This window comes from Schistocerca serialis, chromosome 3 (genome assembly GCF_023864345.2).
Source record: "Schistocerca serialis cubense isolate TAMUIC-IGC-003099 chromosome 3, iqSchSeri2.2, whole genome shotgun sequence".
In the NCBI taxonomy this organism is placed as follows: Eukaryota; Metazoa; Arthropoda; class Insecta; order Orthoptera; family Acrididae; genus Schistocerca; species Schistocerca serialis.
In genome coordinates, this window is record NC_064640.1 from 377,699,209 (window position 1) to 377,716,887 (window position 17,679).

Sequence of the window (17,679 nt, forward strand, 5' to 3'; positions counted from 1 at the left end):
AATATTTTTGAGCTTCCTACTTTGTGCTTCACCCAACTCTTGGTTCTGAGAAAAATTTGTGGGTGACAACTTTCCTGGAGGGGAATAAAGTCAAGAACTTTGTTACAATATGTTCAAGGGAGGCTTGCAGTATCAGATAAGACTTTGTTAGAGAAGCCATAATCCCAAACCCAAGAGTCCAAATAATTAAGATTATGGTGGATGAATCTATTCATGCTCACTTTCTAAAGTGTATGAGTCAAGTGAGTATCAGAATGATATACTTACACATAAGAATGACTGGTTACTAATGCACAATTATTTGATAAATAACTGGGACATCAGTATCTGCTGCCTGAAGACATCTTTCTATGCATCAATACTTTGATGTTTTGCACCTGTTAATTACTCTCAAGCTCATTTTTGGTTTCCACCAATTTCAACACAACAGATGTTTCCACTTGGACCCTAAATTGATATTACTTTCTCTGTCAAATTCTGGAACATTCTATCCCCATCCCTCATTCCTTTTCCAAATAAAGTCTGCAAATTGTGTGTATATTCAGAAGATGCTACTGCTATTTCACTGTGGGAGTAATTCAGTTCATATATTAACAAACAGAAAAGAAATATCTACAAATTATATTTTCTCTTTATTCAGGGTAATAAAAATATAAAAATATATGACATCAAATACATAGATCTTTAAATGCCAAATAAAATACTTTGTACTCTATAGTGCAGTAAATCATTGTGTATGCTTTGGAAACGTTTGTCCAGCTGTTGGAAACTTAGGCCTTTATATTTCTTATATATCATGCCCATTTCAACTGCCAAACTGGAATGCATCTGAAACATGAACAAATTAAAGAATATGCAACTGCTGAGGCAAACCTATTGTGTAACATCTAATTTATACCACCAGTGCTACATGCTGAGTAATAAAATTGATAAAACAGTAAGTCACATGAACATGAAGAGAAAAGTAAAGGAAAGGAAAGGAAAAGACTATCCGAAGTTATTGCTCTAAGAATTATTACAATTATCAAATCTCAAGCATTACAAAGTTTTGATTTCAGAGGAAAATTTATAAGCAATATGAAGCTGTTACGCCACGGCTTTGCTGGTAGCCATGTATTGCTTCTACATTGATCAGCAATATGGTGTAACAGAGGGAGCAGCACCCATCAGCCTGAAAATCATGTGCTATTGAGCAAGAGCACATATTCAGGACGAAAGAACACTCATTCAGTACATCGACACTATGGAATACGCTAGTTAGTGTCCCCATAAGACAAAGTTGTGGCATCTTACAGCTCCAACACAGCTCCTTGAGGAGTTGACTGGACAGGAAAACCTGCAAAACTTATTTCATTTCTGTTCAAAGGCAATATCTGGCCATTCCAGGCTGTTACAGTTTCTGGGGATGGGAGTGCTGCTGTTGGAGAAACACCAGCCAGCCAGCTCACAAATGTATCACCAAAATCAGACCTTCCATTCTCAGATGTTCATTGTACACAAATGTATCCTGGTGTGTATGGTATGCCAAGTGCTTCAGTTTTAGGCTGGCTGATAACAAGATACGGACCACTTGCAGTACAAGATCTTGCAGTACAAGATGGTACAAGTACCATCCATGGACTTTGCCACCAATAGCTGCTGGCTTCCACCTGGCCTAAAATCTGCATGCTATCAACTTGATGCCTTTGCATCAGAGTCACCTGCTGGGTGACTACCTTCTGCAGGTTTGAGCCTAGCTATCTGCCCAGCTACACTGCCATTGTTCAATGCCCAATGCAGGCACACAACCATCATCTTCGGTCATGCAGGGCAGTGCAGTTGAAACACCACCTAAACCTGTGTTTTGCACACGGTGGTAACAAGCAACTGACGAGTATGGGGCTGCCTCTATCATCTGTCACTGGTGGCACACTGTCTCACATTGGGTCTCTACGGTCACGTTGACACTGCAGCCACTGCCACCAGCATTTGCTGCCTGCCTGGCAGGAAAGTCACTGACACTGAGTGTTACTGTGTCACACAAAACAACCACCTTCTCTTCAGCTGTGATTCCATACCTGTAACTGAAATAAATAAAATTTCTTAACCAGAGATGTTTTACTGATGGTCAGCCATACAATTCCAATGACCTCCACCTCCATAGCCTACGCCCAGGCAAGGAAACAGCATTCCATCCTGACTTGCCAGCAGCCGATTCACTGACCACTATAGGAGTCATGTCCTGACTTCTACAAAGGTAACCACAGAAACTTCTCAAAAATAGTAACTACATTATTGAAATAAGACAAATGGCCTCATAGCTTCTCCTGAATACATCACAATTTTGTACTGCAAAACATACACATGACATTAGTTTGATTACATGTTTTAAAAGGAAACAGCAGTTGTTTAAAAGAAAATGAGACACAAATGTGAGTTCTTGTTTTACACACATATTACGAAGTTTCTGACAGTGAAATGGAAGGAAAATTTCTGTTAGTTGTTCCACTTTTGAATGGTATAGAGCAGGTGTGGACAAATAGCAGCCTGCGGGCTGCATGTGGCTCACTAATGGTTGTGTGCAATCTGCCAAGACAGTCAGAATTTTTATGTAACAATTTATAACTCTTCTGAAATGCAAAGTTAAGCAATGCTTGCAATCATTTTAAAAGGTGCATCTCCCCACTAGCCTCTGCTTACACAATGTGGTTACCGAGCCAAAACTATTTGCCCACTGCTGGTACAGAGAAATCCTGTCTTGTTCTTTCTCTGCTGCAAAAAATTCTAAAATTATTGATGACTGTAAGCATGTATTTAAATTTCCTTGTTAGAAGTAACTAAGAAGGAAATTTGAATATTTTTAGCATGGTGCAGCAGAGTCAGCAACTGTAAAATGTTTTATATTAAATTTCAGCCTCCCATTGCATAAGCAAAGAAACTTTACCTAGGTTTCAGCTGTAATAATGTAGCCTTCTTCAGAAATGTCACAATATAGTATTGTGACAATATAATATTGTGACATTTCTGAAGAAGGCTACATTATTATAGCCGAAACATAAAGTTTCTTTGCGTATGCAACTGGAGGCTGAAATTTAATATAATAAGAAGGAAATAAACAAAACTTGTTTTCATCCAAATGGTTTTCTCAATAAAGTACCTGTGAAAGACACTTAAGGGCTTAAGCAGCTTTGGTGATAAACAATACAAAGAATTTTTAATGCTCCATTAATAAATAGATCTGATGCCAGGATCTTTAATAATCTGCTGAACAAGAAAGTAAAGGACTTGAAGAAATGTGGTTTTGAGCACTGACATTTAAGAAGGTACATACACGATCCCATACATCTTTTTCATCACAATGATAATGTGATTATGTATCAATTATCTCTGAGATCAGGTATAAATAACAGTTTAACTGGGAACGTATAAGCAGAAAACAGTGCACAGTTTGTGTGTGTGTGTGTGTGTGTGTGTGTGTGTGTGTGTGTGTGTGTGTGTGTGTGTGTGTGTGTGTGTGAGGGAGGGAGGGGGGGGGGGTCAAGAGAGAGAGAGAGAGAGAGAGAGAGAGAGAGAGAGAGAGTTCATTGTACACACAGCAAATACTCAGATTGGAGAAAAATGGGCAGAAAATTGATCGTATGCTATCCCAAGCGTATCTTTTGTGACAAGCATATAGAATTCTCTCTTGATCTCCATAGCCAATATGTGAAGAAACAGAATTGAACTTTCTGAGCTGCCAGCATGTCAGGCACCACTGTCAAATCTACATAATGGCATGTGCACACACATTCCAACAGCTCACATTTCTGTCTCAGAAGGAGATCGAGTAACTTTTCCGGGCATTATTGTTAAACATTCAGTTTTTCACTCACTACCCACCCAAATACCCGTGTGTGCGTGTTAAAGCGACATTTGTGAGACATGGTTGTGCATTAGCCCAGGATAAAATCCGCTCAATGGAGTGAGTGTGCCAGCCAGTCTGGATGTGGTTTTTAGGCAGTTTCCCACATCCGAATAAATGAATACTTGGTGGGTACCCACGTCCCGCCCCAGTTACATGATTTAGAAAACTTTTGCACACTCTCACATGAACAACATTGTACACAGACAGGCTGGGTACACATATTCCATCCCCGGGGGTAACATAGTGGCAACAGGAAGGTCATCTGGCCACTACTTAAATTAACCATGCCAAAGCTGTTAATAACCACACTGACTGTGTGCAGCTGCAGGACAAAGGCACCAGAAAAAGATTATGATTCTGTTTTCATTCATTATTTATTTTTATTGGAATTTTCTAGTATAATGCAGAAAATAAAATGATATGTATTTTGTGTCATGTGAATTCCTGTAACTTTTATTCCCATGGCATGATTAGTTGGAGCAGAACAGTTACAAAGAAATGTGTGAAAACAAGCATGGTTTGGACAAAATATTATTCACACCCATCTATGATGGAATAAGACACTTTATAACTGAAAAATGCATTAATCCTCCTGAGAATGAATGGTGATCAATACATATTTGTGACATAGTAGTTCCAGTTTCTTTAGAGATGTGCAGGAGAGTAATGCGCCCTTTGCTATTTTTCTAATAATGAACAGAATGGTTTGAAAATATTAAAACCTAGCAATTTTAGAGACTAATGAAGACATTATATTTCATCTTCATGCTCCTCAAACCAATGCTGAACGTTTCTGGCCATTTGGTTATGCTTGTAGCCATCTTGGAAGTTAAAATGTCTCACTGAAAGGAATATCTGTCAGTGAATCAACATGCCCTTTCACCCTGATTACAAAATTCCCTAAAAACATACCAGCATTGAAGCTAGTACAGAAACTCTTCCATTCTTCATAACTGGAAGCAAACTGTCTCAATTTCATGCTTCCCCCACTTGATCCATACATGTGTGTATCCTGTGGTAGGGAACAGCATAAAAGTGGATTCGTAAAATCAAATTACTTGTTAACATTGGCCGGTAATCTAGTTTCTGGTATTCCTGCATCACTGAAGCCTCTTCATTGTACTCACTTGGCATTAAAACTGGTTTAATAACAGCACCTCAATGATGAATGTTATTTACACAGCTGGTCTTGATGTCCCAAGAGGTTGTTATATGACCATTATTGCTTACAATAAATATAAATGACCACGTAAATAACATAATATCCACATGTCTGTTCTATACAGGGAAGCTACAATGTCAGAAAACTGTAGTTAAATACAGGATGACCTGCAGAAGATAAATGTTTGGTGCACATACTCGAAGTTAACTCTCAACACTCACATATTTAATGTATTTCAAATAAATAGCCACATGATCCATTATTTTTGTTTCAACAATTGATAATCAATCACTGGAGACAATACCAACCATTAAATACCTAGAATATGCATTTAGAGAAATGACCACATAAAACTAGTTATAAGAAAGGCAAATACCAGACACAGATTCATTGGAAGTGTCCTATGAAGGAGGTAGCTTACAAAACCTTCATTCAACTGATTCTTATTGACAGAAATGATAAGTAAAGTGTGAATCAGGGATAAGTTTACTGTTAAAATCCAAACAGTGAAAACAACTGTATCTGTGTGCCAGAAGTCATATGCACGACTTCATATTTCACAAAATCGCGAAAAGTTTTTTTCTAAATACATCAAAAGGCAAGTCATCTTAGATTATTGTAACATCCCACAACAAGGTTCAAACACTGATAACAGTTAGCACTTTGACCCCACCATAAATCCACTTCACGATCACGTTACCCCATCTGTCAACTCCTTCATAAACATACCCTCAAATATCTACCTACAAAAACAGGATTCCACAACAACAAAAACATTCTCAACTAAGGAGATTCTTATATTCAACATTTCTTTCCATGGCTCTTCACTTTATGCTAATACCACAAGTGTTAATCTCAAGTTGTTCATGTTGTATGTTCTCACCTATGGAATAACCTGTCCTAAAACTTTAAATAAATTACAAATTTCTCTAAAAATTGCTCATTGCATTCATGGGGGCCATAATTGAAAGCTTCGTGTCATCCACATTTCAATGCCTAGTCTTTTTGTTCTCTGTTTTTTGATTCACTTCTTTCTTTATATTTTGGTAAGTTTTTACGGTCATTATAATAAACACATCATAGTTAACACAATATAAACCATTTAAACCAGCGTTTACTGTACAAATTCACTGTAAGTTTCATACACAGCAAAAAAATACCTTTCCCCCTAGAATAACAGCTGATGTGGATTCTGTATAAGTTCTTTCCACAAGTTGGAAAATTTTGCCACTGTAGCACCATCAATGATTCTATGATCGGCCGACCAGTTTATACACATTATTTCATCCCTCATTATACTTCCATCACTGCCAAATCTTGGAAGTGTCTGTAACAAAACAATTAACAACTTGCAGTAAGTTATTTTATTTCCAAATGAGGTGGATATTTTAGGAGGACAAAATAGTAGGTTCCCATGAGCACACCATGTATAAGAATATGAAACCTTTTTGTTTTTTACACATATAGGTGATTTGAAAGAAATAATTACATCAAGGGCAAAACATCTTAAAAATTAAGGGTTTATAAATGGACTTAATGTAATAAAAATGACTTGGGCTAGGTTGAAAGGTTATCCATAAAACATAGCTTTTCTTAGACAAGGATGAAAGTCTTTGATAATTCTAGTGCAAGACAATCCAGGCACATGAAACAGAATACTTGTGTGATGTTTTCAAGTTGACACAGCAATGTGCTAAAGGTCATCTAATCTATACATTACGTTACTAATTCTGTAATACATGCAGCAGCTGTTGTTGTCTATAGTGTTGAACGAACATCTAGAACAAAAGTGAGACTGTGCTGCTGAACAAGCACCACACCATCTTTTCTGCCACCTCTGAGTACAAGGATATGGTGACATGACCAAGCACCACTGTTTGCTTTTGGACTCTTCTGCCTTCAGGCATCCTAGCAAGCTGTGCTCTGACTGCCCAGTTGTGCTTTGTCAGGCTCACATTTCTAGTAGTGACCACAGCCCTGCTGTGCTGTTGGCTCTTTTCTTTCTTCATGTAACATAGCCATACGTTACTAAATTATCTTTCTTTCCCAGGTCTTCGACTGAGTGCTCTCCCCATGAGTTGATGTCTTGGTCACATGTCATCAATAAACATGGTGGTACTATTTAATTCTGCCTCCTTCTTTATGTTCTATTTACACACATCCTTTCTTGTTTCTGATGTCTGTGGTCCAAAACCAGTCACAACCCTGAGCAGACAAGCCCCTAATTCCACAACGGTTAGTTCTGTGATGCTAATCCCATGGTAAAAATTCCATTTAACCACTAATGAAAATACACAAATTGCAATAAGACTGGTATAACCGTATCTCTCTTGCACTTAAAATCTACTACTGTGCCTTGTGATATTTTGACCAGCAAGGACCACTGCTGTGGGATTATTTGCCAAGACATTTCACTTCTAAAAACAATCAAAATAGATCAGTTATATATAAAAATTCAAATTTAGGTCTGGTGTACACACAGGAAAAAAGAAAGAAAGAAATATGGGACGTGCTGAATTCTAAGTCCTCCTGAAGTGGATGAACTGGCAGAATGAGCCAGTGTACTATCGCTAAATATACACAATTTCTCTCTCCCATTGCCATTAGCACTTTCTCTTCAGTGTTTCAGCAAACTGTTCAGTTTCAACCCTAGGATTTATTCCCTCTTTGAGCCACACATCACAGCATATACGCAATAACATCTCCTCACAGCTGACAAATCCATTGCTTTGAAGTTTCTGTCCCAGCTATTATACCATTTGTTATTAACATATTGGGAAAATCTATTCCATATTCACAGCATTAAAAATAACTTCACCTGCAGTAAATGGTACAATGAAATTGAGACATTGCCTTGTGTCATCTGCGAGTAATTTTTCACAAGTTGCCTCCTGAACAGGATTGGTTTATTCTACTATTCATTTGCTGATCATACGAACTTTGTATGCAGCTGTAAAGACATCAGATCCCCACAAAGATAAAGAAAGTTGAACAAATAAGAAATATTGCGAAACAACAGCTTTTGAACTGATATACTAAGCCTTCACAGTCTGTGAAGAACATTAGGGAGACAGCGGCGTTTGCAAGGAATGGTGGAAAATATCACTTACTATATACTGATCAAGCTATCTGTACCTCCTTTAAAAACTGAAGGTCAATATCAGACTGATAGTAAGAGTACCATAGAGGAAAAATTAATGAAAAAATTATAAGGGGAACACGATGATTATTTTTCAATCAAGAAAAGTTGCCTGATCCTTCTTGGAAAAGTGTATGACGAGACTGCACAAACTTAGAGAAGCAGTACAATTATGTTGAACCTGGGAACATTTAACATACATGTGACATTGCTGAAGGACACAAACTATGAAGTCATAATAGACATAGTAATGGGGAAAGGGAATTCACTCTACAAAACATCATTCCTACTATGGAACCCCAACCAGTGAAATTTCCACAACTTTTAACATAAATGAACTTTACTAATTAACTGTGGCCATAGTGGTTAAGTGTTAGAGACCATGACTATTTGGAATAATTATTTTCATAATAATGTTGCCAGTTACTATTATAGTTTAACTATCCATCTGTTATGGTGCCCCATATCCAGCTCAATTTCACAGAGCTATGGGCTATATATAGGTTATTATTACAATATTATTGCCACTCCCAAAGGCATTTTAAAACTGCCTGAGTTTATTGTCATCCCAGGTTGCATGAAATCGATCAGGAATACCCCTCTCCGATCCCAAAACACAGCAGCCATAACCTTTCCTGCCGACAGTGTTTGTTTGAATTTCTTTGGTGGTGGTGAATCGGAGTGACGCCACTGACGAGATTGTTGTTTTATTTCGGGATGTAGTGGAAACACCCATGTTTCATCTTCCATGATGATAGAGTCCAACAACTTCTCCTTGTTGCATACCCATCACATTGTTGAAGAAACTTTTGAGCACAGTCAAGGCATTGCTCCTTGTGTCCATCAGTCAGCATCCAGGGGACCCAGCGAGCACACACCTTGCGGTAACCCAACGTTTCTGTTAAAGTTCTTTCAATTGTGCTGTGGGAAGTTTCAGCGATGTGTTCAACAAGCTCATGGATAGTGACCCTCCGATCTTCAAGCAGAGCACTGTTGATCTTCTGGACAATCGCATCCGGAACTGGCGGTCTTCAGCTCCGTGCTTCATTGTGAACTTCCGTGCGACCCTCAGCAAAACCACTGCACCATTTGCAGACATGCTGAACGGACATGCACTCTTCACCATAAACCACAGTCAGTTGCTGGTGAATCTCCATGGGTGGTAACTTCCTTGCGTAAAGAAACTGCTCGAATCTCACACTTGGTGGGAGCGGCGATCAACACTTCTATCTCTAACGACTGCCAAGCCAACACTGAGCGACGTAGCGAATTACTGACTGGCGGGCTCGAGAGCGGGGGAACCACTGCACACGGCACTGTTGTTGGATTTAGCCTAGCACCTTCCCTCGAGGCAGTAGCTCATTGGGAACCTTATTTTTGGTATAATCCTCGTAATAAAGTAAATGAATTGGCAAAAATCATGAAGCCATGGTGGAATCATAATCTATATAATTACTAAAATAAATGTGCTTACAGGTATATTTATAACAAGCATAATGTGATGTGAATGCCTTGCATTTTATACAAGTCTATTAATACAGGTATATTGCCCTATGACAATATTATTCTGTTTTTCAACTCATAGTGTTTCGCATTATGTATGTAGATGTTAACGCTTAAATTAGTATCATGGTGCAATGCTTTCACTCATAACTTCTCTGTGTTTTCTTGAATGCTCTGAAGATGATCATTAATAATACAAACTGGTTACCAAATAAAATAAAACCTGTTGTGACTAAATACTGGCACAAATACTAGAGAGTAAACTTAACTACAGGAAAAACATTGCAAATACTAAACAGTATTATTATTAAATTTTATGCCATAACTACAAAACAGGAACATTTTTACAAGCATAGTATGTTCTAGTTACTGACAGATACTCACAGGTTACAGACCCGTGCTCTTTTAATCAGCATGTCTAACATAAAGATACAAGGCAAGTTGTGCATAAATACAACAACAAAAAAAAAAAAAAATGGTAAAGCTGTAATCAATCTGAAAGTTGGTTTGAACACCACAGTGCTGTACTTGTTATGGTCCTATTTAAGGTAGTATGTCCTCGCCTTTCCACCAATCTATGAAATGACATACCCAGCCATTTATGCTTTCTACTACAAAGAGCAGACAAGCAGTTGTGACAACATCACTTTGACAATGAATTGCAATCATTTAGTTCCAGTGTGACAGACACAGAAGAAACATGGGCATAGTTTAAATAGACTATAAATTGTGCTCTAGACAAGTACATGCCTAGTAAGTGGAGTGGAGTAAGGACGGAAAAGACCAGCCATGGTTTAGCAGCAAAATTTGGAAAATGTTGAGGAAGCAGATGCTGTTGCACTCTCGGTTCAAAAGAGAACACACAAATGACAACAGGCAAAAGTTAGCAGAGATTTGTGTGTCTGTGAACAGATCTATGTGCGAAGCATGCAACAACTATCATCATCACACTTTAGCAAAAGATCTGGCGGAGAACACGAGAAAATCCTGGTACAACCTGAGAAAATTCTGGGTTGGGTTGGGTTGTTTGGGGAAGGAGACCAGACAGCGATGTCATCGGTCTCATCGGATTAGGGAAGGATGGCGAAGGAAGTTGGCCGCACCCTTTCAAAGGAACCATCCCGGCATTTGCCTGGAATGATTTAGGGAAATCACGCAAAACCTAAATCAGGATGGCTGGACGCGGGATTGAACCGTCGTCCTCCCGAATGCGAGTCCAGTGTCTAACAGAAAATTCTGGGACTACATAAAAATCGCTAAGTGGGTCTAAGGCTTCCGTCTAGTCACTCATTGACCATCTGGTGTGGAAGCTGAAGATAGCAAAACAGAAGCAGAAGTTTTAAATTCCGCGTTTACGAAATTGTTCATGAAGGAGAATCAAATATACCGTCATCTGATCACTGCACAAAGTCCCGTATGTATGATATAGTAATAAGCACCCCTGACATAGAGTAACAACTGAAAGAGTTGAAAACAAATACGTTACCAGACCTGGATGGAATCCCAATTCAGTTTTACAAAAAGTATTCTGCAGCACTGGTCCTGTACTTAGCTTGTATTTATCGTGAATCTCTCACCCAGCAAAAAGTCCCAAGCGACTGGAAAAAAAGCGCAAGCGACTCCTATACATAAGAATGGTAAAAGAATGGACCTACATAATTACAGACCAATATCCTCAACATCAGTTTGCTGTCGAATTCGTGAACATATTCTCAGTTTGAATATAATAAATTTCCTTGAGACAGAATAGATTCTGCCCACAAATCAGCATGGATTTTGAAAACGTTGCTCATTCAAAACTCAGCTTGCCCTTTTGATACGACACCTTACAAACTATGGATGAAGGGCAACAGGCAGATTCCATATCCCTAGATTTCCAAAAAGCATTAGACACGATACCTCACTGCAGACTGTTAACAAAGTTACAAGCATATGGAAAAGGTTCCCAGATATGTGACTGGCTCGAAGACTTCGTAATAAATAGAACACAGTATGTTATTCTCAATGGCAAATGTTCACCAGAGACAAGAGTATTGTCAGGAATGCCACAGGGAAGTATGATAGGACCATTATTATTTTCCATACACATCACTGATCTGGTGAACAGGGTGAGCAGTAATCTGCAATTGTTTGTTGATGATGCTGTGTTGTACGGGAAGGTGTTGAAGAAGAGTGACTGTATAATGATACATGACAACTTAGACAAAATTTCTAGTTGGCATGATGAATGACAGAGAGCTCTTTTTTTTTTTTTTTTTTTTTTTTTTAAAAAAAAAAAAAAAAAAAAAAAAAAGAAGTTAATGTGGATGAGTAAGAAAAACAAACCCATAATGTTCGGATACAGCAATAGCAGTGTCCTGCTTGACACAGTCACATCATTTGAATACCTGGGTGTAATGTTGCAATGTGATATGAAAATGGAACAAGCACGTGCGATTGTGGTAGGGAAGGCGAATGGTTGACATTGGTTTATTGGGAGAATTTTAGGAAAATGTGGTTCATCTGTAAAGGAGACTGCATGTAGGATGCTAGTGCAACCTGTTCTTGAACACTGCTTGAGTGTTTGGGATTTGCACTGGATCGTATTAAAGGAAAACACTTATGCAATTCAGAGGCAGGGCTTCTAGATTTATTGCTGCTAGGTTCAAACTACAAACAAGTGTTACGGAGATGCTTTGGGAACTCAAATGGGAATCCCTGGAGGGAAGGCACTGTTCTTTGTGAGGAACACTATTGCGAAAGTGTAGAGAAAGAGCATTTGAAGCGACTGCAGAACGATTCTGCCAATATATGTTTCGTCTAAGGAGCATGAAGATAAGATACAAAATATTAGGGCTCATACGGAGGCATATAGACAGTTGTTTTCTCCTTGCTCTGTCTGCAAGTGGAAAAGGAAAGGAAACCATTAGTAGTGGTACAGGATGCCCTCCTCTCAGCACCATATGCTGATTTGCAGAGTATATATGTAGATGTAGATGTAGACCTGCAGTTTAATGTGGATTTTGAACCATAGAGCAACTTGGCATTTTTCACATTAACAAATGTTAGAGGTGAAGGAAGTGTCACGTAATAAATAAAAATCCTAGGACTGACCAGGGATTGGCTCTTTACCACTGAGTTTCCAAACCACACACCATAATGGCATAACTTCTTATTAAACTTTATGCCACAAGCCTTGTACGTGACACAGGGACGTCGTAGCTGTTTTATGAGGGAGAACTTATAAGTCTAATATCTAGCCACTCTGGCAATGGTGACAAATATAAAGAGACGTGCCATAAATCTGAGGGTCACAGAAATCACCACATGGGGATGATTAGCAAACCTCTACTGGAAACAAATACATAGCATGGTAGGCAGATTAAGCAGTTCACATTTTGTTATTTAAGTTGTAGTTTTGCGAATCTAGAACACATCTATTGTCTTACTTTGTGGACCTGCACTTTAATTTTCGGACTTGTGGTGTTGTCTAAGATGGTTCTGTTTTTGTTCATCACTACTAACTGCTTTTAACTGTAAAAATAGCACTTTACTGTATTTTAGGCTATTGATTTTTGGTGTTGGTCTTGGTTTCCACATGCTATGAGGATTGCTGCAGTGACTTTTTTAAATCAGTGTGAGGCTGCAAAACTTTCAGTGACTATGAAGCAAAGCCTTGCAAGTTATTAGTGCAACATAGACACAATGTTTACTGAATTGTGGCAGCAGGAGCTGATGCTGGTGCAACTGCAGCAACTACAACAACAACAACAGCTGCAGCATAGTCAAAGACAGTTTAGGGTACTACAGAAACAGCAGTGTGACCTGCTGAAGCACACAACGAAGTAGGACGATCTTCTGTCAGCACCATTGGTACCTGCACCTTTCTTGCCAGTGCATACACATCCAGCATCTGATGAATCAAATGAAATTGGGATGCACATCTAAAAGTAATGGACGCACACTTGAAAACTGTGCACATTAGCAGTGTGTTGTCATCCATGAGAGTGCACTGCGAAAGAGCAATACAGTGAACTTCCGATATAGCCTGCCAAAGGCGAGTGCCCATTTCAACCATGCCATGCTATGCTCGCGCTCAGTTATCATGTTACTGCTTGCATACATTTGCCTTATCTTATTGTGTTCAGTGTATGTTACAGTGATTGGTGTACACGCCACATTCTAATAAAGTTGTACTAACATTCTTTGTTGTGTTGTGTGACCACGTTACAACACATGTGGCAACGAGGATGGGATTGTTCTCTGCGCTGTCTTCAGTCTCTGATTGGTCCTCCATTGTGTCTACAATGTCTGATGGTGCTACTGATGAGTTTTTATGCTGACTGGTTGATCAGGAAGGGGTTCTCACGGCAGCGTTGCCGGATCTTAGTCAACAGCAGGAGACGTTCACCACAGCACAACACAGTCCAACCCAAGTATTGCAAACACTTGCCTCTGTTTTGGCCAGTTCCGATCCGTCTCAATCTATGTTTCCCCTTGCACCTCCTCTTTTGCCTATCACTACCCCGGTTGTTTAACCCCCCCACCCCCCGGCTTGCAATGAGTCTGTTGAAGAATGGGAAGCCTACAAAAAACGGTTGAGGCAGCATTTTCATGCATTTGGATTGACTGACGTTACCTTAAGCCATGCTTTCTTTTTGTCCCAGGTATCGTCTCGCATGTATCAACTCCTTTGCCAACTGCCACCCCACTACCCCTTGCAGGATCCATGTCACCCTCTTTTGATAACATGTGTGACCTTCTGTCGAAATACTATAGTAAACGGACACATGTAGTTGCTGCTTTAGTTGAGTTCTATGGGTATCACAAGAAACCAGAACATTCCTATAAGACCTGGGCAGCTGAGCTTCAGGTTTAAGCAGTTGTCATCTTGTCACCAATGTACAGAAAGCAGTTGTACACTGGCCAAATGGCCTCTCTCTCTCTCTCTCTCTCTCTCTCTCTCTCTCTCTCTCTCTCTCTCTCTCTCCCTCTCTCTGATGTTCTGACTATTGCACTATTGTCTGAGCTTTTGGGGGCTGTGGATACTCAAATTCAATCATGATACGAGGTTGCAGAAGTTCAACCCACTTCCCCCTGCCATTTGTCAGATGGTTCAAAAGGGGAGGATATGGTATCAGCAGTTCACACACGAGCAAAACATCACAGTGGCCAGCGCAACTCACTGCAGCGGCCATGGCCACAGCAGCAGCACAAGCCCAGTAATGAACAACAACACAAGTGCTCCACACTTCCTTCTTGTCCATCGTGTTTTGTCACTCATGACAGGCTGGATTGTCCCAAGTGGTGGGCCATTTGCTGCCGGGGCAAAACAGGCCACATTGTTCCTACTTGTAATGCAAAATTCCAACAGCCTATTGCAGATGCTGACATGGATGTCAATTGTGTATCAACAATCTCTATTGCACCCAATAAGCTTTATAATGATGTCAAGTTTTATGAGAAGGTTTTGCACATGCAAGCTGACACTGGTTCTGCTGTGTCATTACTCAACTTGCAAATGTACATGGACTTGGGTTCTCCCCCTTTAGTGCCAGTATGACATACATTAGTCACCTACAATAAACAAAGCATTCCAATATTAGGTAGTTTCTCAGCCCCAGTCACATATAAATCTGAGGTTTGTCCACTGACTTTTCTGGTGGTGAACAATGCTTTCACCGAAAAGTTGTTTGTCTTGGACACCTTTAACCTCTTTATGTTTGCTAATTCCAAGGAAGTTAACCTTGTCTCTGATCAAGTGCCTTACACACAACTCGACTCTTTATGCTCTGCATTTCCCGCTGTGTTTTTCGCGGGTTTGGGTTTTGCCAATTATTTCAAAACTCATGTCACAATGAAACCTTCGGCCAAACCCCGTTTATTTCGGGCTTGCCTGGTGCCGATGGCCCTTGGTGTCCAAGTCAAGACGGAACTCAACTGCCTCACGGTCTCTGGGATCGTCCAACCAATTGCATCCCACAAATGGGCTACCACCTTAGTCATTGACAAGAAGCCAACAGGACGGTTATGCCTTTGCGGCAATTTCAAAGTTTCTGTCAATGCTCAGTGTATCATTGATACATATTGCTTCCCACGCCCTAACAAACTTTTTGCTAAGCTCACTGGTGATCAGCATTTTTACAAGGTTGACCTCTCCGATGCATATTTGCAGCTTCCCATTGACACAGACTTTCAATGGCTCTTGGTCGTTAACACATCTTCTGGCTTGTATCGATACTTGTGGTTACCATTTGACAATTTGTCAATGGTTCCTCGAGAAACTATCTTGATGACATTGTGGTCTCCGGCTCCTCCACCACTGAACATCTCAACAACTTATGTGCGCTCTTTTTGGTGTTACAGGCCACTGGGTTAAAATGCAATTCGGAACAGCGCCGTCCCCCCCCCCCCCCCCCTCTCAGCCTTCTATTGTTGATCTTGGGTTCGAGGTCTCTAGTTCTGGTATCAAACCTATTTTTCAGAATGTCACTGCCATTGTGGCTCCTCCGTGTCCTATTTTGGTCAAGGAACTCCAAATTTTCTTTTAGATAAGATTGCTTATTATCATCAGTTTTTACAAGGGGTGGCGTCAGTTGCACAACAGTTACCTGCCTTACTGCATAAGGGGGCATCTTTCCAGTGGTCGCAGGCATGTGACACTGCATTTTCCAAACTTAAGTCTATGTTACAATCTGCACCTTGCCTCATAACCTAGCAACTGAGTCAACATTTAGTGTTAGCAACAGATGCATCCCAGCATGGCAAATGCTGACGCATTCTACCGTCTTACGGCCGGTCCGAGCCCAGTTTCTGATTGGGAGGAGTTACCCCGATCTTCCATGTTGATGAATGCATTCAACAAACTGTCGATGGTCTTCCAATCACTAGCGCTTGGGTCGCACAGGCTAGTGCTACCAATTTGATTTTAAGGCAAACAATACATTGCATACAACATGGCTAGCCTGAAGTGCCTCCACTGTGGGTGTCTGGCCACCTTCATAACTACTATGTGTTTCAGCATCATTTCTATGTCGATACGGACTATTCAGCTTTTCATGTAGTGATTCCCTAGGATCTCTGTTTGGAGATTCTGTAATTGCTGCACTCTGATCACTGGGGTGGAATGGCAAAGGGGGGGGGGGGGGGGGGGGAGGGGGGTTCACGCACCAAGGCATTGGCCTGCCATCATGCTTTTTGGTCTGGTTTGGATGGTGATATCACTGGTTTGGTAATGGCATGTTCTTAATGCACATCACAGCAATCTGCCCCAGTGGTAATGTTGTCTGCGTGGCCGCAACCTTCGCACGCTTGGCACTGTCTCCACATCAATTTTGCCGGCCCTTCTCTTAATGCATGCTTGCACTGCTGCATTCTCTCGGTTCCCACATGATGTTCGTTGCCCCTCAACTTCAGCTTCTACCACCGTGGCAGCCCTGTTGAAAACTTTTTCCAGCAAAGGACTTCTGGCAACGTTGGTCTCTGATATCGGCCCTCAGTTTGTGACACGGAAGTTTACCTCCTCCTGCAACAACTGCAGGATTCACCACATTTTTGCCCCACCCTTTCACCCACAGTCCAACGGTGGGGCCGAAAGGTTAGTTAGAACATTCAGAATGCAAATGAAGAAGTACATGGCTTGGTCCCTGTTCAATGTTGCTTTGAATCAATTTCTGTCTTCCTAACGGTTCACACTGTTCAGCAACAACAGCCCAGCCGAACTGCTGGCTCGGGGTGGCTCTCTGGGCATGCGGGTTTGGTCATCACCCAAAATGGCTTCCCAACGTCATTTCCTGATGCTGCAGCTGTCGTCACTGCGATGTCCGCATGGAGGAGGGCCTCTGTGTACATCATTATGACTAGTTGCGCTTGCATGTGGCTGGGTCCCTGCCATGACATATGAGGGGTCCTCAATCACTGATGGATGAACCAATACCATTACCAGTACCAATTCAGCTGCCATCCACAATGGAGCCATCTCCTCTGCCTCAGCTGCCAACTGCGGGGGACCAC

The 17,679-nt window shown here is 40.6% G+C and overlaps 1 protein-coding gene across 3 annotated transcripts in view; it reads right to left on the reverse strand.

The window, feature by feature from the left end:
• Positions 1 to 613: 613 nt before the first annotated feature.
• The window catches only part of LOC126470206 (lipoamide acyltransferase component of branched-chain alpha-keto acid dehydrogenase complex, mitochondrial), a 101,838-nt gene continuing 84,772 nt past the window's right edge, over positions 614 to 17,679 (reverse strand). For all 3 annotated transcript variants that reach the window (XM_050097878.1, XM_050097877.1, XM_050097876.1), the window contains 2 exons: positions 6,206 to 6,372; positions 614 to 828 (listed from right to left, as the gene is read on the reverse strand). In XM_050097878.1, the coding sequence (XP_049953835.1) occupies positions 6,214 to 6,372 (159 nt within the window). In that variant the 3' untranslated portion in view covers positions 614 to 828; positions 6,206 to 6,213. The remainder of the gene's footprint in view (positions 829 to 6,205; positions 6,373 to 17,679) is intronic.